The following is a 20,231-nucleotide window of genomic DNA, read 5'->3' on the forward strand; positions in this document are numbered from 1 at the left end:
AGACATTTCCAGGAGCGTCTTGGTCACATCAGAGTATAGAAAGTAAATGAAACTTAATTTCCCATATATTAAAATGGAAAAAAAAGGTTTTAAAATATATTAAGAAAGTTATTATTAGCTAGAATTTATTTAAGATCCATATTTTTTACTCTCTCCTTACTATGAAGAATCTTTACTTTTCGGTCTGCAGTTCGTCCCTGGACAAGCCGAAGATGATTCGTCCTGAACGCACACACAGGACATCGGGACGGGGGTCCGTGGCCATTCACCAATTACGCGCCATTCGCGGCTGTGTCCTTAATTTCTTAAAAAGCGTTTAAACATCTAATGAAAGCATTTGGGACCCCGCGATTTCTGCTGTCAGTTGCGTTTACCTTTTCGCCGTGTGCGGTTCGCTTCGTCGGTTCGGGTCGATTTGGTGGTATTCCTCGGTCCTGATTATCCGAGCTGCAGGAAGCGAGCACGAGAGGATTATGTCATTGCAGCCATGGCCAAGATAATCTCGACGATCAAGGCCATCCTCACGAGGATCATCTTCAGTGCGCACAGCCTGCTGGCCATTTGGCAGGTGGTGGCTTTAAAGAGTGATATCATATACTGGGCACTATGTGGACCACTGCTGTTGCTGCTGCTCGAGGGCATCTTCACCATCATGATCAAGAAGACGCAGGAGTGGCGCTGGTAAGGATGAAACCCACGGATCCTGGCTACCCCAGGCATCTGATTAAAACTCCCAACTCGAAATGTAAACAACAGTCAGTCGATGCTGACGTCATGCCGCGGGGTTTTGATTTTCAATTAAAAGTGAAATCATGTGTTTAATGTGTGCCTAACCTGGCCACCCACTTTCATAGAAACCACCAACACTGCGGCCGCACCCCCACACTCAAAAAAAAAGTAGCCACGATTTCCAAACAACACAATGTAGTTTACATAGGATTTTTGGATAAAAATATGCATATGAATTGAATCTAGAAATAGGAAATCCTATGAATTTTGTATCTTAAAGCCAATTTGTATTATCATTTCGGGGTGTACTTTTTTTCAAGTGTAAGCTGTCCACCTCACACTTTGTACTAGTAAAAACTTTAATGGAATTTCGTGGGGGATGGAGTCTTTTTGACTCTTGTTTACCTTTCGTCGCATCACTCAGACTTGTTGTTTGTTTTGGCCGTTCGGCTGTGCCACCTCATTTGTGTCCTTTGTCCGCAGGTTCTGCCCCTCGGTTTTCCTCTACCTGAGCAGCATTGTGCCGGCGATATGGCTGCTGGAGCTGGACAAGGTAGCACGTCGGGTGGGCAACATGACATCGACCAACTCGACGGTCTACAGTCCGAGCAACTACAGCATTCCCGTGGGCAACACCACCATCTTCATCACCAGCACCAACAGCAGTGGCGTGCCACCGGTGGCCACTCTGCTGGGTCAGGCCGGGGTCACCCTCTCGGTGACCCCGGACACTTGGACAACCCTCATCGAGCAGTTCCTCATGCTCATCCTGATCGTTGGTCGCTGGCTGCTGCCCAAGGGCGATCTAACCAGGGATCAGCTCAGCCAGTTGCTCCTGGTCTACATTGGCACGGCGGCGGATATTATTGAATTTTTCGATTCCTACAAGGATGACTCGATAGCAAAGATTGGATTCCTGGTCTTCCTTACACTGGGCATATGGTCCTGGAGCCTCATGCAGTTCACCATCGTGCTGTCCGCCACTCGAGGACGACGACCACGAGGCAGTGGATCGCATCACAAGGAGGAGTGCGTATATTTAATCATTTTATTATTAAAATGTAAATGATCATGGGAATCTTTATTCTGCAGACATACAGACTGTTGCCAGAACTGTTGCTGTGGCATTGATGTTTGGGGCATCGTACTCAATGTGATCCTGCAGGATGCGCCCTTCCTCACCTTTCGCCTGCTGATTATCTTCCAGTACAAAATCATTAACTACATGAACGTCTTCTTTACATGTACGTATTATAAATATTTTTATGCGTAATTTTATTACTTACATATATGTTATTAGGCAAAAACTCGTTGGTGATCATCCTGCAGCTTTATCGGCTATATGTGGTCAACGCCGAGTTCTGGAAAAATCGGCGTGAAAGTCGAATGGCCAAGTCACGTCAGTTTCAATCTCGTCGAAAAGTGCAGGATGCTGATCAGAACAGCATTTACATGATATCCAACGAAAGGGGTGGTGATGTCAAAAAGAAGATCAAAAGGTAGGTGTGGATGTAATTTAGATCCTTAATGAACTGCATCAACTATTTATAGGGCCAAGGACAAGGACTATGCGGAGCAGGAGGCGGTATACAGTAAAAAGAAGAAGGACAAGAAGGACAAGTGGGTCTTGAGCTCAACTGTGACATTAAAAAGAGAATTTAGATTAACCCACTGATTCCAGGAAGAAGCGCAAACGCAAGGATACTGGCTACTCCACGGCCAGCTCGCAGAATCTGTACTCCACGAAGGCGAGTGGCACGGACAAGGACACTCGCCGCAAGGACAAGAAGGGCAAGAAGTCCAAGCGCACCTGCAGCAGTTCACCCAGTGACTGCGACTTGGCCAAAAAGCAGAAGCGCAAGAACGCGGATAAAAACGATAAGAAGTAGGTAATATCTCGGGACTTGGCTGGTTATCCTTTGACTTATGATCCGATTTCCCGCAGAAAATCCCGCAAAATTGAGGCAGTCGTGGAGGAGTCGAGCAGCTCGAGCAGCAGCAGCTCCGATTCCAGCAACTCCACTCTGCCCAGCTACGAGGTCATCGACGAGAAGAAGGCCAGGCGCAGGAAGCACCGCGGAAGTAGTAGCGACACCAGTTCCGGGGACAGCAGCTCCTCCAGCTCCTCGTCCTCCAGCTCGGACTCGTCGTGAATGAGGCACTTTTTTGGCACTAACGCCAGACGTTAGGGAATCGATTTTTTTGGCAGTCACTTGCCAGCATTCAAGTGGCTGCGCCGCTGCTCCGGGAGCTCAGATTTGTAAGACCCCAAGGGGCAGGTCTATAATTTGATTGCAAACACACCGAGCGTTAATCATGAAAATACCACATGCTTACGCTTTTACATTAAAATGTTGTGAGATACAAAAGAAACTGCAGTGAGTTTTAAATACTTTTGAAACATTTATCTCTTCGCATTTCTGCATTATCTCTTCTGCATTTTGCACAACATTTTTATTACAAATTTGATGTATAATTTAATAGTGCTGAAACTCTGTGCTCCTTTGAATATTTTATATTAATTAACATGACATCTGCACGAAAATATTTTAAGGCTGTTTGTAGGCTTCCAAATAAGCTAGCATTTGCTATTTTCTTGATTAGTGCTCGATATATTTTGATATATTTGTATAAGCTACACTATGGCATATTTGAATGGATAATAAATACGCGGGCTCCACAGCGATAAGTTGGCAGCTCCGTTGGCATTAAAATGGAGCTCTCTTGATTAAATTTTCAACGTGGGGAAATTCTCTTAATGCTTTCTCTTTGCCGCATGAAAAGCTTAGCAACGCGAACTGCTGCTAAACTTTTGTTGACACACAGTTAGCTGTGATATTTGCCGTGAGTGTGTGTATGTGTGTGTGGGGTTTGGGGGGTGGGAGGGCTCTAGTTGGAGATTTCTCGAGAGCGTGTATTTTTGTAATAGCACAATAGTTGCTGCCGAGCGTCCAAACGCTGCGGACGCGATTTTCGCTTCGCTCCTCTCGGATTCGCAACGCTTTTCGAAAAAACCTCGCGTAACGCCAGAAGCTTTGTTGTTGTCGAGTGTGTAAGTTCAAGAGTGTGTATGCGAATGAGTGTGTGTGCGAGTGAGCGTGCTTTGTCGGATCCATCGCATATATACTTGATATATAGACGCACGATAAATGCCTATTAAGAAATGTTCTTCGAAAAGAACTCTTGAATATATCTGCAAGTGCCGTCTCTCAGTGCCCATCAATAAATCACGGCAGCTACATAGCATATACCATATACCCCTCAAAAAAAAAAAAACAACAACAAAGGTTCCCTTTGGCAGACTTTATTAACTATTAACCGGACAAACAAAAAACAGTTGTCAAGCCGATTAAAATTTAAATGGCTATAATGTGGCGCAGGTGTGAATTTTCTGTCTTTTTTTTTTGCTCTGTGAATAATTCAATTAATACTTGACAAACCTTTGGCAAATGGACTCATCACAGTTACAGTGCGAATTGCCCCGACAAATTGGCTCACCCCACACACAAATTATATATGGTATATATAGACAAATATATATATGTATGTATATATACATACAAGGGAGTGCACTGGATAATCTGGAACTCGAAACACGTTCGCGGCCTTAAAGTTCACAAATTATGGCTCCTTTTCCGATTCTTTTCGTTTTCGTTTTCATTTTCGTTTCATTACCTCTTCAAGCGCATTTTTATCTGGGCACGCGTAGTGAAGGTTAAGGCTTCCGCGGCTTAAAGTTACAACTCCCACGCCCCCTCAGCACGCCTAGCCCCCCTTGGGCACCACCCCCCGCCCCCCACACGTGTTGTTTTGTTTTCGGTCGTTGTTGTTTTGCGTTTAAGACACCTTAGTCGTCTATGTATGTATGAAGAAATACAAAACCACAGCGGGCCTCAGCAGCTTTTGTCCGAGAATAATCCCGCTCTTTGGGGGAGTCTTTGAGACAATGATGGGGCTCTCTGCTCTCATTTGCCGGTTTTCCACTGAGAGACCGAGTGTGAGCAACCGCGGGAAAAGCAGCGAAGCGAGAAGCTCTCTTACAGAGAGAAAAACAAGGAAAACTCGAACTCATTTGCATACGCGGGTTTTTTCCTTTTAAACAATTTGTTTATTTAACGATTTAGCTATGTACAGACAGGTTAGCTAAAATGAATCTTTTGAACCCACGTTTTATTAGGGAGTATATGATCCAAAAATCTATAAAGCATAATAAAAAATACAAATTTTTTATTACATTACAGGGCGCTATTTCTGTTGGGAAATTTCTTAAAGTAATAAATAATAAGATCAACGATTTGCTTCATTTGCTCGCTTATGTTTATACACATTTCGTTGCCATGCCACAAGAAACTTGTTCAAAAATAAAAAAAATCATTTGATGAAGGAGATACATATTTTCCATATATTTCCCCCGTGTAATAATTTATGTTTCAGTCCGTTTGCCTTTCATACGATAGACCAAAGTCCACACTTGGCCAGCGACAGTTGCGAGGGCTCAATCAAACCAGTCCATTGAAGGATGGTAATTAATATCTGGTGCGTTTCTTGAGGTATTTGGTCGAAACATACTAATTAGCAGAGAGAACGGCTTGTCATAGATACGCCAATACACGCCAATAGCCACCCACTCAAGGTCGTTGGGGGTCAAGGCTGCCGCCGACGGTACAGTTCCTCATCGTCATTATCGTCAGTAGCATCACCAGACAGAACATTTTCAGTATGGCCTGATCCATGCTGTGCAGACACAGATATACATAATCTAAATGAATTGCCGCCTCTGGCTTTGCATAACTCGTTTGCGAGCTGGTTGTCAAACAAGTGGTATGGAAATAATACAAATGTATTTCCAAATGTGAAAATGATGTGCAGCTGCGGGCTAAATCTTTTGTTTGACAGTGGCGGGAAATGATAATCATTTCAATTGTTTACCGAAATAAATTGACACTCTTATTAGTTATTACAAGCAAAACGCTGGATAATGAAAGTGGGTGATAGGGGACATTTAACGCATTTATTTCAGCTCTTTATCGAAGCACGAATTAATCATTTAACTCATGAATGTATATGTATTTTACTTTTGCGGAAGGCAGCAGGATAAACTGGTGACGATTTTCCATTGTCTTCTGACCCAGTTACGAAACGGCCTTCCACAGTTCATTGCTTATCTGTCAGTGACCCATAAATGGGTGAGAAATTAACAATCACATAACGCTGTATTCTGACTACCGACATTATTTTGAGGGGCGACAGCTGTTTTCCAGCCAGTTTATTTTGGACGGTTTATTGCCCAAGTTGAAATGCAAGTGCGTATCTTATCGCTGTGAATAATTCTTGAACCTGACAAATGTGACACTGATTAACCTAGCAAATCAATTGTGAAGGTTAATTTCACGGATGAAAGTCGGATAGTTATCCATGTTTTAATGTGCGTATTTAAATGGATCATTACGAAACAGCCTTATGTCATCGCGAACCAATTCAATGATGTGTATTGTGTTTGTTCCAGTTTATTGCACACTTTACACAATAATGGATGAGACAAACAGGTGAACTACTGGACTGGTCCAGTCGAGCATGCAATCTCAGTCACCAAATTCGCCCGTTCACGTGGCTGCAACATGCGACAAGTTAATTAGCATGCCGAACGCCTTGCGTGCCATGCTAGACTTGCTCCCAAACCCCCCTACCGGCCAGCAACATTGGCCACCAGCCAATCCAGCCGATTATTATGCATAATAATAGCCAATTTCCAGCTGACAAATGTGCACACGTTTACCAGCTTGTTGGGCAGCAATTATGCATCATAGGTCCCGCACATCCAAACAATAATAAACGATTATCGCAATTTTCGGTATCGCATTACAAAACCCTTTACTTCGGCTGCCTTTTGTTGACCAGCTCGGCATCCGTGTTCATCGTGTTTCGTTAAAGACAAACAAACAAATGGCGCTACGACTGCATTTACTGCACCGCGACACGATAAAACCGGCTGGCCAAAGTCCACGCGGCGAATGAGTAACAAACTCAGCAGCCAGAGTTCGCATTCAGCATACGCCCTGTTGGCGAAATCAACGATCGAGAGAAGAGCTGTTCGGCGCACAAGCATGACCAAACCTTTCGAGAACCATATATATTGCACAATAGCATTTGCAATTCTTATCGATTGCCATTAGACAAGAAGTTCGTTTCCTCACTGCAAATGTATTTACACCGCTTTCTGCGCCTCAAAAAATGCAAAGCTTACTAAGTTAAAGATTGCCAATTGAAAATTTGCCACTTTTTCAATGATTGCCACGCAGACAGAAGAGCGCATTTAAAATGCATTTAACATATTGATTTTGAGTTATCAGGGTCGGAACATCTGCTGCCATGCACTGCATACTGAACAGATACTATACGTATCCCACAAAGTAGTGCACCTCAACGGCTCGTATAACAAAAGCCGAGCACTTGATTTAGTTTATCTGGGCATTAGCATTTTATAGGCACCATAAAGCATACTAAGTGCTGTCTGTCAAAAGAGTTCGCAACCCCCTCAATTGGAAACGGCGAAATAAATAAATTCGCCCCCTTGCACCATCTAGTCGTTCTAATTAATTTACGAAATTTCCATAATCCAATTTGGCTGGCTAATCCAGAGGACGATAGATAGATATCACCGCACCTGGCACTTAGATAAGACAACTGGCAACTGCTCTTCTATTTGTTTGAGGCAAACCAAGTAATTTCAGGGAATCGCAAGACATCAACTCGTTCGCAATTAATGAAACAATGGACGATAAGGAACGATGTGTGCCAAATGAATTGAACTTTTTCGCTGTCTCCAATTTGTCGTAAGGCAGACAATTGTCCATTGCTGGTCGGCCACTTCAGGCCAAAGTATTTGCCTCAATTTCACTATTGCAAGTGCCGAGTACTTTAGGGGCGGGTATAACCGCAAGAGCCCGGGCCTCGCCAATTCGTATCGTCAAGGTGCCGTTCCAGTCGGTCTGAGATTTCCACGGCGAGCGGTTTGAATTTCTCCGGCATTATTGCGATCTCCGATCTTGCATCAAGTGTAAGTTGAGTGGGTGGTGCGGTTGTCATTGTACGCGGCACATAACTGGCATTCCAACTGCTTGATTTTCGTAATACATTTTCCCCCGTTTTTTTTTTTTTTTTGCCGTTTTCCATGACGTACAGTAAACCACCTAGTGGTCGGTTTCCCTTATATATTCAGTGTGTCAGGCGCATGCAACATAGCATACTGCGGCAGTTTTTCTCTATAAATAGCAGCACAGCAGAAAAAGCGATGAGAATTTTTGCCTTGTTGAGTACCGTGCTCTTTACACCACGACCCTCAACTTGAACCTTTGCTGGGCTGTCGTACCCTGGGGGCACGTCACTCTGTCATTATGCGGCATGGCAATATAAATATCTGACATTTGTTGCTTTCGCATCTAATTGGATTGCAACGGCTGGGAAGCATGCGGTACAAGTACCTTTGTTTTTGCGGCTGACAGGAACGTTTTGTAAGCTTAATTGAGCAGAGCCCTGATGTTTTTGTCGTCAAAAAACCATTAACCACTAAATTAGGAATCTCCATTAAAGGCTGCTTTATAGAATAATGTTATGTGGTGGGAACAGAGTAGGATTTTCTTTAAATTGCACAATTTTTCTATTTAATATTTTTTAAAAAGTGTTTGGGGCCTGCAAGCAATCTGCGGTTGTTCTTCGAGCTGCAACTATTATTACACCAAGTTCACGTGTCGTATTAGTAATTTCCCCCAGAGCGGCGTCAAGTGAATGTGTTATTTTTAGCCAGTTTGTTTTCCTTGAAGTGCGGCAAACACAGAGCAGGAAAACAAGGAGGGACTGCACTTGACCGGATTGTTTTTAGCCCAGTGACCACCATTGACATTGATATATGGCAGGCAGGGGCTTCGTCCGAGCTCCACTGGTGGATAGGCAATGATTAACAGAGTGTTCTACGATTTATATGAAATTGCAGATAGCCCTGCCAGCAGCATGTTGGATGCGAATTAATTGGCCCACAGCCAGTCCATCGAAAATACGGGAAGAGCAACACTCGAGCAGAAAGTTGGGAAATGTTTGTTAGCGATTCTGAGCCAGCTCAAGAATCATTTGCCTGCAATGGCAATCCCCCAGTGGCAAACGATGGCGCAGAAATCAAGAACCTGAAGAACAATAACCGAAGCGAAAACAGAAGCGCCCATCTTGGAGGTGGTGGAGAAGAAGACAACAGCTCACCACTGCAGGAAATCGATGAACATTACGTCTGCGACATTGCCATGATGCGAATAGGTGGGGAGGAGAGCCTACCGGTGACACACAATGAGCCAGTGGATGAATCACCACCGCTGGCCCACAATGAAAGTACAAACAATGAGAACGAGGTGGAGATCGATCGCCAGGAGGAGGAGCAGGCGGTCAGCGATCTGGTGCGATCGAGCAGTGCCGGTGCCCTCATGGAGGCGTAAGTTTTTTTCTACAAATCAAATTTAATTCAGTTTTAATTCATATATTATTACCTTTAGAGACAGCAAAAATGGGGGCAGCATGCGAGTGGTTTTTGGCATCCTGGTGCGACTAGTTCTTCCACTGGCCAATGGAGTAGCCAGGGGCATCAAGGGCATACGCGATGTTCGCGTGCTGAGGGTTCTCCAGAATCTGGCCTCCAGCCGGCAGGCCCTCACCAATCTGGTGGCCTTTGCCGCCAACACTATATCACTGAATCTTTCTTCGGTTCAGGGTGAGTCTAATAATAAATGAACAGAAAAAGTAAGCCAAAGTTCGGTGAACTAAACGAAATTTCACTATATACCTATGTAATTAGCCTCGATGCTATGCATATTATTTCTGTTCTGTATTCATCAAGATATTCAGAGGATTATATACTTTATGTGATTAAAAAAAGTACATAATATTTTTTTATCTTTTTTCCACTAGTTTCCAATCGCATGGGGCCCCTGCTGAAGCTCCTGAAAATGCGCAAATCACAGGATGGCCTTGAGAGTCTTCCCGACACATTGAGTGCGCCCTCCACTCCCTGCACTCCCTGTCCAACCAGCAATCCAATGCAGGGTCCGCCCTTTTACACCGTTCGCTCGGACGCACCGAACTGTTGTACAATAAACATCCTGGCCGAGCCGCCACCGGGTCAACCGATACGAGCAGATATTGTGCTCATCCATGGTCTACATGGATCTTTGGTGAACACATGGAAACAAGGACTCTGGCAGAACGATCGCCAGCCGGTGGAGTTTGAAAGACCACCACGTCCGCCAGTTCGTCCACCAAAACGACCTCGTCACTCCCGTAGTGCAGCGATTCATCCAGCTCCGCGGGAGAAGCGAGCAAAGTTTGCTTCCCTCAACCGATGTATGGACACCCCAGATGATTCTCCAGTGCGGCGAAGGACACGGCTCCAGAAGTCTATGCCAATGCAGCCGGAAGACTTCCAGATTAATGCTTCCGATAGCGATGATAGCGAGTAAGTTCATGCTAAGAAGTGGTATGACCAGAGTTACTAAATGATTTCCTATCATTAGCTATGCTTATGTTTGCGGAGAGCCTGAAGAAATCCAGATTTGCGAGGGCATAGAGTACAGCTTTCCCACTTTTCGGCTCAGGATGCAGGATAACAGCCGTTTGCTACAGGCAGAGTTGGAGTCCATGCTGCAGGCCAATGGCAATGAAGAGGGGGGGACCAATGGGAAGGATAACCGCCCACGTCCCCCCTCACCAGCCACGCCTCGTAAGGCCGCCCGCAAGAGCAAGCCATCTCCAAATGATCCAAACTACTCCAAGTGCTGGCCTGGGGATTGGCTTCCACTGGATTGTCCCGGCGTGCGGGTTATTGCCTTAAACTACACCACTGATCAGTACCTTTGGAGACCGCTGTGGAAAAGCAAGGAGCCGCGCTCCAGCTTAATCCAAAGGTCTCGTGAGATGGCCGAGCTGCTCATTCAGCATCGCGTTGGCCATGGTCGTCCTATTATCTATGTGGGCCACTCGAAGGGTGGACTCTTCATCAAGCAACTGATGGTAGACGCCTGGGAAAGCGGTCGTCCTGCGATGACCCCGCTTTGGCGATCTGCCCGCGGTTGCTTCTTTTACTCGGTGCCCCATCGAGGATCCCACTTGGCCAGCATCAAGGCGCCACTACTCTCCCGCTCCGTGGAGTTGCTAGAGATTGAAAAAAGTAAGCCTTCATCCTATAAGATATATCAGCTATAATATTGTGATATTGTTTTCCTCAGATAACAAGTACCTGCTGGATTTACATCGGAGATTTGCGGGACTATATCATCTGGGTCATCTTAAGATCGAGGTGTTTAGTTTCGTGGAGACCGCCTTGACGCTCATGTCAGTGCTGTATCTTCGCATTGTGGGAGTGGACTCAGCGGGTTAGTCCTTATCAGAATAATGCCTATTCGCATTATAATAGTTTGCATTATCATCTGTATAAGAAATAATAGCGGAATATTTTTCTTTGGCTCGTATTTTCTTATCAGCAATATTAAGAATACATATCATTATCAGGAAATTTGATAACACGCCATAACGTTATCTTAAAATAAATAAAGATAAGCCTAATCACTTTCCATTATAATTAAATGAATCTGCAATGAACTTTCACTTTATTAGCTGTCTGGTTCTAAAATTGTATATCTTTTTAATTCGTAGATCCTGGAATTGGCGACGTCTGCGGTATTCGTCTGGATCATCGAGAGATCTGCAAACCACGAGGACGGGATTGTATTTTGTACAAAGAACTGGTGAAAATGATTGAGAAGGTGTGCTAAGCACATGGCGAAAGTAGAAGACATTATATGTTAAAAAGTATACTGTATGTAGGACCTGATATATTTAAACCATAATGTGTATAGAACCGACAATTTGATGATAATTACGCGTACCTATATGAGATGCCACAGCATCCAGCTGGGGCACACTAAATGTTAGAGCGCCGCTTGTTAATTTAATAGTGCATAGCATAGGTGTTCATATAATTATATACGCCTATCCATAGCTCAAGTTAGTTATACACATATTATGTTGCCTTTAGTTTAAGCTTAAAACGAGCAGATATATATGCTCAGACATCCCATCTGGTGTCAATGATATTTTGGAATTTTTGTGATCGATTGTGATCATTTTTCAAGCACTTTATTGTGATGATCCCCTAAATACCCGTGAATACGTTATTGATATTGTACCATACTTAGAGTTTGCTAGTTTCTATGAATCTATCTACCTATTAATCGAAACACACACCGCTGTAAAATGTTACCAACGAAGACACAATTGATACATATTTGAATTTCCAGACAATTAAATAATCGATGTTTTATACCTATTTGTTAAGGATTTAATTACTAAAACCAATAAATTATATTTTATAAAAACCCAAGCTCAAAACTATTTTTACTGGATAAGTCGAAATACCCATATGTAGGTCAATAAAACACAATATTTGTATGTTTTCCATCATAACTTATTTTTTAGTATATTTTCCAATAGTTAAGGTTGCGTTCATTCTTCTTTGCCATATCTTTGTATTCTCTAAACAAACACCGCGCTTCTTAATTATTAATCTTAGACTCTTTAGCCGTGCCAATATTCAGTGTCCTGTTTGTTGGCCTGGTTGGTTGTTAGTGGCCAATTAACTTGCATCGAAATCTTTAACACGAATCGTTGGCAGCTTAGTTGCTTGAAATAATTAATTTCGCTTGCATGTACAATGCATATATAAATTGCATAAAAAATACATTAGTTATTTTTGTTTTCGTTTGTTCAATTATGAATAGTTCAAATATTCCGCTCTGATTGTAAAACGAAGAAACCAAGCCTTTACATGTTTACAAAATTTAGTTGTTCGCCACTCTACTAATGAGGTATACAAAATGTGGACTTAAATGCGAACTAAAATTACAAAAATAAAAATATACGCATAACTTATTTTACGTTTAAATGCGTAGACTTAGTAGAGAGTGTGCTAGGAGAGCAGCAGTTTCGCCAAAGATAAGAACATAAACATTGTTTGCTTACAATTTTAGTGGACTCTTAGTTAGAGTGGTTTCCGTTGGCCAAAAACCGTTGCAAAAGTCGCAATACGCATTTCTATCTTTGTCTTCCTAATAATTATTTTTCTGTATCTCTTTATTGTTTTTGCGCTTAAATAATTTAAACATTTATCACATCCACTTACACGGCGATCACAATCGCAGCTATTTTACTTATTTTTTCTCCAGTTCTCCGCATCGTTTTTTACTCGATTTTTCCAAACACGTACATTTATATGGATTTCTTACGCCTAATTCTATAACTTTAGTACATAAATTTTCTTCTTGCCTTTTGACGCATATATGTAATAGTTTAGTTAATTTTGGTTTTCTTAATGTTCGCAACGTTTAAAATGGATTTTTCCTTCATTCGATTCATTCTATTTGTTTTTCTCCTTATTTAGTTAGGAATTTTGAGTTTTTCTTTCGGAATATATTTTGTGTGTATTTATTTAAATGCTTTTCGTAGGTTAAAGTTCATTTTGTGGCTTTTGTGTTTTGCATGCACATTGGTTTTGTTAATTGTAAAATTATTCGGCTATACAAACTGGTAACTCCTTTCGGTGAAGTTCGAAAGTTCAAAGTCTGCGACTTTATTCCGCTTGAACACAAATCAGATTGTTTATTTACGGATGGTCTAAGTCGCAACTAACTGGGTTCGAGGTGAGTCTACTTTGAACATTGCTTCTGGTTGAGTGGAAAGGTACTATTGTTTATAGTTGTTGGTTTTGTTCTGCCTCAGGGATCTTAAAGGTTACCTTTTGCTATTTAATTATTTGTTGGTATTGCACTTAGACTCTAAATACGTATACAGTTACAGTTACAGTTTTCAAACACACTTCGTTCACATTGAATATATGTATTTTATCTATTTTCTCGTACTCGTTTTAGTCATTTAAAAACGTATCTCCAATTGGTGTCATATGTGTGTGTGTACAATGTATCTGCGACTTGCATACGCCAGTGGAATGTATATTCTATGGTTAGGTTTTTTTTTTGGGGGGTAAGTGTGTGCATGGTTGTGTTTCTGTCTCTGAATCTCGTAACAATTTTCGCATCTCGTTTCACACAGAACAACAGTTCACAGTTCGTTGTGTTGGCTACTGATTCAACTACTTTCCAATTCCTATCTAAAATAATATCAGTGGAAGGGCAGCAGCAGCAGCTCGGTTTGTGTCGTTTCTCGTTTGGCGTAGCTTTGATGTCGAGGTACGGTTGGTGAATTTATAATATTCGGCAGCAATGCGATGGATTATGTGGCTTATTATAGAGTTATGCAATGTGGATGTGTGCACAAATTGGAATTGTTCCTCTTTCAAAGGGAAAGTGTGTGTGTGTGTGTGTGTGTGGTGAGACCGAGAGAGAGCACAAAAACAAAAATGCAAAATGAATATAATCAGGTACATTTGATATATCGGTTGTGTAAACAAAACAAAATGCAGCAGTAAATATGCGGAAATTAAGCATTAAACATTTCGCTTAAAAAAGGACTACAAATATAAATAAAATAAAATTACAAATATTATTGAATAGATTACGTTTTAAATCGGAATCGATGTGAACACTTGTGACTATTGTGGTTGAGTGGCATTTGAGTGGTTGGATAGTATGTTGGTTGAGTGTGGGCTATTGCAGTATTTGTGGTTTTTTGGCTGTTCTGTTTGCGTATATTTATTCTATTTGAGTGTAATTGAATTTTTTGCGGCAATTACGAAGCAATTGTTAAACGTAGTAATTATCAGCGACAAATATTGTAATGCATACTTGCGGGCTGCGCGGTCTATTGCTATGTATATATGTACTTATGTATTTCGGTGTGCATGTGCTATGTTTGTGTTTGCATCGAAAGCAACAATAAATTATGTTTATGTGTAAGAAAAAGTTACATGTAAAAATGAGCCTCAATTAACGAAAAAAACAAACAAAAACTAAACAAATACAAATACAAAAGTACGGTAAAAACGTTGAATCGCGACAAAAGTATAGCATACAACTTAGCGTACGTGTTCTGTATACGAGTGTACATATGTAGATACATGTGTATAAATATTAGCTTAATTAATCATTTCTCCCATAGTTCCATAGTTTCAGTTACTAAATATTTACATTTATAAAATGTACTCTTTATAAATGCTAATCATCGTAGTGATCTAATTATCATCATTATCTGCGTAATCACTACTCTTTTGGAATGTTTCGAGCTGTGAATGTGGTTTTCTCTCCTATATAACTTTTCGCCCATCTCCTTTCTATTTCTCTTGTTTTATTTTGTTTTGCTTGCTTCTATGTTGTAGCTTCATAAAAATACTGCTTGCTTCACCCATTGGGATCCACCTGGGCTCGTCGATGGACCACTGTCGCCGCTGGCCAAGATTGCTTGACCGCCGACGAATGGTTTACGTTAACGGACGCCGGTCCGTTGGCAGGAACTTTGCATGCATTGTGGCTGAACGAGATCGGATTGCCATTGCCTCGCGGCTGACGCTCCTTGGCAGTTGCTGATTTCTGGCTAGTGTTAGTGCTGCTATTGTTATTGTTGGTGGTGTTATACGTGCCGCCCCCCGATTTGGCCACATCGGCGGGCAGTTTGAAACCATTGGTGAGGCATACAGCCGCATATTCGCGTTCCGAGGTGGGTGTTAAGGTGGCAGCCGCCTCCTCCTCGGCCAGCAGGTAAATCCCATCATTTGAATTTGAGTGGCGCACGAAGTTGGTGTGAAACTGTTTTTTACTGCTGCCGTTGCTGCTGCTGCTGGCACTGCTGCTGCTCAGGCTCCCACTCCTTCGACTGGAGCCACCTACACCTCCACCTCCGCTGCCGCCGCCGCCGACCACACCCAGTCCAGGCATAGTGGTGACCAATGGCAGCGAGTTTGGCGGTACAATCACCTCCAGTTCGGAGCCACTGGGCACCGCACACTGTTTGGAGCTGCTCAAAGCCACCGCGTTGGGTGGCGTATGCCTATAGGGTATATAGAATGCTTTCGCTTCCTGCAACATGGCATCCTGCACGGTCTTTCGCTCCGGCGATGTACCTCCAACTCCGCACAGCGGCAACTGCGATAGGTTGTGCACTCCGGCTATGCCCAAGTCCCCCTGAGCTGCTCCATCTTGATCCGATCGCCTCGCCACCTGGACACTCCCATTGCCGTTGGCCAGATGAACAACTGCCACGGCCGCCGTGCTGGTCTGGTATTCCAAACTGTGCTCCGGTAGCAATTCAATGTGGTACCGTGAACGCGGAATGAGAGTTTGCATCTCATGGCAATCCTGCTGCAATGTTCCACCACTCAGACCGCCGGCACTATCTCCCGGCATCCCGGAGGCACTGCTCAGATTACCGAAATTAATATCAGTCGGTGTGGTCAGGTGGGTGGGTCCCTGGGCGCGGGCCTTGAAGTTGCGCTGCTGGAAAATTATAAACAGCCCGAAGAGAAAGACACATGCTATTGACAGCAAAGAGCCTATGGCAATCCCACTGTAAACCTCCGAATGCGATGATTCGCTTTCCTCCTTCAGCCATGTGTGGTTATTATTTATCATGTCGAAGTACATGGGAGCTCCTGCTCCAGTATCGCCCATTACGCGAACTGCCACATGGATTTTCGCCGTCTCAGAGACATTTGGAAACTAACAAAGATTATGAAAATAAATATAGCAAAAAGGTACTCTATTTTTTAATTACCTTATATGAGCATTTTGTGCACTCTTTAACAATAGCTTCGTGCGTTACATTGTCCAACGACCACCGGATATCATAGTGATGAACACGACCATTGGGATTAATCGGTGGCTCCCACATCAATTTCAGGCCATTTTGTTTAATCAACTTTGAATTGCTGATGGTACCAGGAGCTACAAAATACAATCCTTGTAATGTAAGGCAGATAAAAAGTGTGCGCTTTACTTACGATCCTGCTCGGTCTTCTCATCTATGTCGCCATAGAAAATACGCGTCTTGCAGTTGTAGAAATGCAGATTGTACCGAGTGTCTGGCTTAAGACCTGTGACCAACAGCAACGAGTTGGCAATATTTCGATCCTGACACTTTGGATCCTGACTGGGTAATGACATTTGTGCTTGTATCTCCGTGTGGCACTCCAGCACGCAAGTCTCATTGAGGCTATCCAGAAACTTAAAGGCCAAAGCCCGAGACTCACGGGTGACCAGACGAAAGGGCATATTTGACTGCTCCGAAGTGCCATTCTCGATCTGCAAGGATAAAATTTGTTCGAGCCATAATAGAGCCTGTATTCAGATGGGGTCCTAGAGAAATGACAAATTAATCCCCTACAGTACAGTCTACTCACAATCTTCCACTGAACATAGCGAAAGTCCTGGCCCAGGAACTCATTCTCGGTGGTGATGATCAACACTCTCATTTTGATGCGCGTGAATCGCTGCAACAAGATTCCGGTTACACTGGCATCTACCACTAGACTAAAGATGTCATCCTCCAGTTCTAGAGTGTCGTCGACAACGTTGTCCTCGTGCTCCACATTTCTCAGCACTGTGGCTGCCGCAGATTGATTAAGAGGCTGGATTTCGGTCAGATGGTGTCGCACCTGGTCAGCTTTTTCCTCAACAGAAGTCAGGGTGCCTTGTAGAGATCCATTTAAGAGTTGCGCAGGATGCGGATGGGTGTGGTTGATCGAGAACTGCAGGATAAAGTACTTCTTGTTCTCCAACTGACCCTGCGACCACTTAACAAACGTGTCATTGCCCACGGCAATGGGTCGAAGCATTACTAAAATGTATAAAGCAAATAAGACATTTTGTTGGCAACTCGAAGATAGTTATATACACTTACATCCTTGGGTGCAGCACGTGACTGGTGTACTTCTTAACGAGCTGAGAATCATTTGCTGGGGAACCAAGGTTCCTGTCCTTACCTCTGTAGTGGGAAATAATACTCGGGTGATCAAGGCAAAGGGCTCGTAAACGGGCAAATCAGTGGATATCACCACGTAGGATGTCTGATTCAGCTTCATGGGCGAAAACGAGGTCCAACTGTGGGGATTGTTCCTCACAATATACACCACGAACATTGACGTTAGGGTGCGGCTGTCAAATGTGATGTTGATCGAATGGAAGCTGTGCGGATAGCAGCGTATGTTCTGCAGTGGGTTGACCTCCTCGAGCTGTCGGTTGAATCGCAGCTCACCCGTCGCCGAATCCTCACCAGCAACATTTCTGGCCACACACTGGTAGATGCCCTCCTCCTTGGAGTCAAACGAATGGACGTGCAACTCATTCCCGCTAATGTAGCGTGTATATGAGCTGTTCAGATGGACGCCGTTGTGGTACCAGGTAATACTCGGTTCCGGATGCCCCTCTGCCCGGCAGGTTAGTGTTCGCGAGAGACCAATATACACCACCTCGACGGGCAGGCGACTCACAATCCTCGGAGGTGTTGTCACAATCACCTGAAAGTTTTGCGTTTCCAGTGGGGTTATACAACTGTAGCGTCCTTCATGCCGGGCTATGCTAGCATTCGTGATGGAATAGGCTACACTATTGTTGCTCAGGCGAACCATCTTGTTGTTTGGCGGCTGGAGGTACCACACAATTGGCACAAAGTCTGCCACCGCGTGGCATTGTAGCAGCACGGATCCGCCGGCGGGCACAAAAACCGTTGCATTCTGAAACGCCGGCAGTAGTTGGGCCTCCGAAACGGCTGTCTCCGTAATTCCCGCCTCGTTTTTGGGATAAAATGTAGCATCCTTCGGCTCCACTTGCAGTTGCCAAATGAACTGGCGGTGCGTCTTGCTGGCAAATGTGTTCTGCGCCACGCACCTGCAACGGGAATAGTGGATAATGGATAATGGATAGTGGTCAGTGGTCTCGCGCGATAATTGACATGGACAATGGCCACAATTACAGCCAGCACTCGGCCGCCGCTAAGTGTTAATTAATGCATTGTTTAAGGGCACACCGGCGGTGCGAGTGGTGCGTGAATGCTAGTATGTGTGCCATGGGAGTGGGTCTGCTGATGGAGTGCCGCAAAAGGTGTTGATTTTACCACAAAGGCGAAGGTGGAGCGCAGCGGCGGCAGCAGCCAAATGGAAAATTGCCTTCGGTCTTAATTTAGTTAAACTGCGCAGTTACCCAGCAGGGAAACTATACAGATAACAAGTTAAATGCGGCATGTGTTTAAAAGTGCAATACGGAAACTAGCAGTTAACTTTAAATGCACTTTAAAGGGTGAGTTAAACGGATTTTGATTGGGTTGTCTTAAACTAGATGTTCTTTATACTCACTTATATTTACCCGCCTGTTCGAGACGCAAATGCCTCAATATTAAGGTGCCATTGGTCAGGATGAGAGCACTGCAGTAATTAGAAATTTATTAGAAATTTAATAAAGAAAATGGAATCGTCAATCCAAGCGTGGGTCAATCCATCCAGCTGGCAAGCTCTACAAGTATAAGGGCTTACATACAAGTCTTGGCCCGCTGCTAGATGCTTCAACACTGATCTTTACTCGCCTGTTGTCATTGGTCAGGGAATCGTTGCCAAAGTACCAGCTAAAACGCGCAGCTGGAACACTCAGAAAGGGGCAGCTCAGCACGAGCGGTTTGTTTTCCAACGCACTGATATTGGCCGCTTGCTGTTGGCCAGGAAATAAACGCTTGAGCACTGAATGGGATAAACAGATTAATTGGAATTGAATTCATGAATTTATCTTATAATTTTAGTTAGTTTAAATGACCAACTCACCAGGATACTCGACTGTGATTCTGTCGGATATCACCGCTGACTCATCCCACTCGATCTTGCAGTAATATTCGCCGCTTGCCTTTTCATTGGTGGGCAGACGCAGCGTACCATTGTCATAGATAAAGAAGTCATTTTTGCGATATGATACTTGTTCGACAACCACGTCATTTCGATACCAACTGCAGTAGATGGGCTGGTTGTCTGTGTCATAGTTCAAAAATGTTAGTAAGTACCTATAGGAAAGCAATCGCGAAAAAACACACTTACCCTGATCGTGATTGTAGGGCGTTAGGATGGGTATGCATGGCAAATAGTACGGGGAGTGGGGCTTGCTGATGGTCAGTCTTGTGACGGCGTGCTTCTGGATCTGCAGATATGGCTGGAGTGCTGTTGAGTTCTTCGGTTGGGCGACGGCGGCAGCAACTGCAAAAGAGCAAAAACAATTGATTAAGAATCTGTGCTTGGCGCGACGCGGCTAAATTATTGGTTCCAATAATCCTCCGCCCATTGCCCAGACAATAGACAAAAGGCGGACAATGAGCCGGCCGGGCAAAGAAACCGGGCCACAAAAAAAAAATGAAAATGTTATTTATATTCTAGCTTAATCTATTGGCTGTTATAAATTTCACGCTTTTCACTTAACACCGCCCCAGTCCGCCCATCCTCCCACAACTGCATCGAGGTTTTTACTGCAATGCCCATAAATACCCGGAGC

At 43.7% G+C, this 20,231-nt stretch overlaps 3 protein-coding genes across 7 annotated transcripts in view; 2 read left to right on the forward strand and 1 right to left on the reverse strand.

The window, feature by feature from the left end:
• The first annotated feature begins 383 nt into the window (after positions 1–383).
• CG14238 (uncharacterized protein) lies at positions 384–3,116 on the forward strand. Its single transcript, NM_143223.2, has 7 exons — positions 384–681; positions 1,213–1,758; positions 1,822–1,973; positions 2,030–2,228; positions 2,281–2,349; positions 2,411–2,614; positions 2,675–3,116. The coding sequence occupies exons 1-7, from the start codon at positions 488–490 to the stop codon at positions 2,880–2,882; spliced, it is 1,572 nt and encodes a 523-aa protein (NP_651480.1). The 5' UTR covers positions 384–487; the 3' UTR covers positions 2,883–3,116.
• A 545-nt stretch (positions 3,117–3,661) lies between these two features.
• Positions 3,662–12,143, forward strand: CG5455 (uncharacterized protein). 2 transcript variants are annotated; one of them, NM_143224.4, is made up of 7 exons: positions 3,662–3,781; positions 8,720–9,205; positions 9,267–9,481; positions 9,679–10,222; positions 10,281–10,933; positions 10,992–11,138; positions 11,419–12,143. In NM_143224.4, exons 2-7 carry the CDS (start codon positions 8,817–8,819, stop codon positions 11,535–11,537), a joined length of 2,067 nt encoding a protein of 688 aa, NP_651481.1. In that variant the 5' UTR covers positions 3,662–3,781; positions 8,720–8,816; the 3' UTR covers positions 11,538–12,143. The 2 variants fall into 2 exon arrangements, with proteins under 2 accessions (NP_651481.1, NP_733152.1); NM_170273.2 differs by lacking the exon at positions 3,662–3,781 and adding an exon at positions 7,675–7,786.
• Positions 12,144–12,212: 69 nt separating this feature from the next.
• The window catches only part of plum, a 65,140-nt gene continuing 57,121 nt past the window's right edge, over positions 12,213–20,231 (reverse strand). For 3 of the 4 annotated variants that reach the window (NM_001170273.2, NM_143225.3, NM_001300615.1), the window contains exons 3-11: positions 19,784–19,939; positions 19,517–19,717; positions 19,285–19,435; positions 19,058–19,126; positions 17,608–18,593; positions 17,108–17,544; positions 16,709–17,009; positions 16,483–16,652; positions 13,238–16,427 (exon numbers count right to left, since the gene is read on the reverse strand). In NM_001170273.2, the coding sequence (NP_001163744.1) occupies positions 15,114–16,427; positions 16,483–16,652; positions 16,709–17,009; positions 17,108–17,544; positions 17,608–18,593; positions 19,058–19,126; positions 19,285–19,435; positions 19,517–19,717; positions 19,784–19,939 (3,785 nt within the window). In that variant the 3' untranslated portion in view covers positions 13,238–15,113. Of the gene's footprint in view, positions 16,428–16,482; positions 16,653–16,708; positions 17,010–17,107; positions 17,545–17,607; positions 18,594–19,057; positions 19,127–19,284; positions 19,436–19,516; positions 19,718–19,783; positions 19,940–20,231 lie in introns of all 4 variants that reach the window. The other variant, NM_001260388.1, reaches the window with a different exon arrangement.

The sequence above is a fragment of the Drosophila melanogaster genome, chromosome 3R, assembly GCF_000001215.4.
Source record: "Drosophila melanogaster chromosome 3R".
NCBI classification, from domain to species: Eukaryota; Metazoa; Arthropoda; class Insecta; order Diptera; family Drosophilidae; genus Drosophila; species Drosophila melanogaster.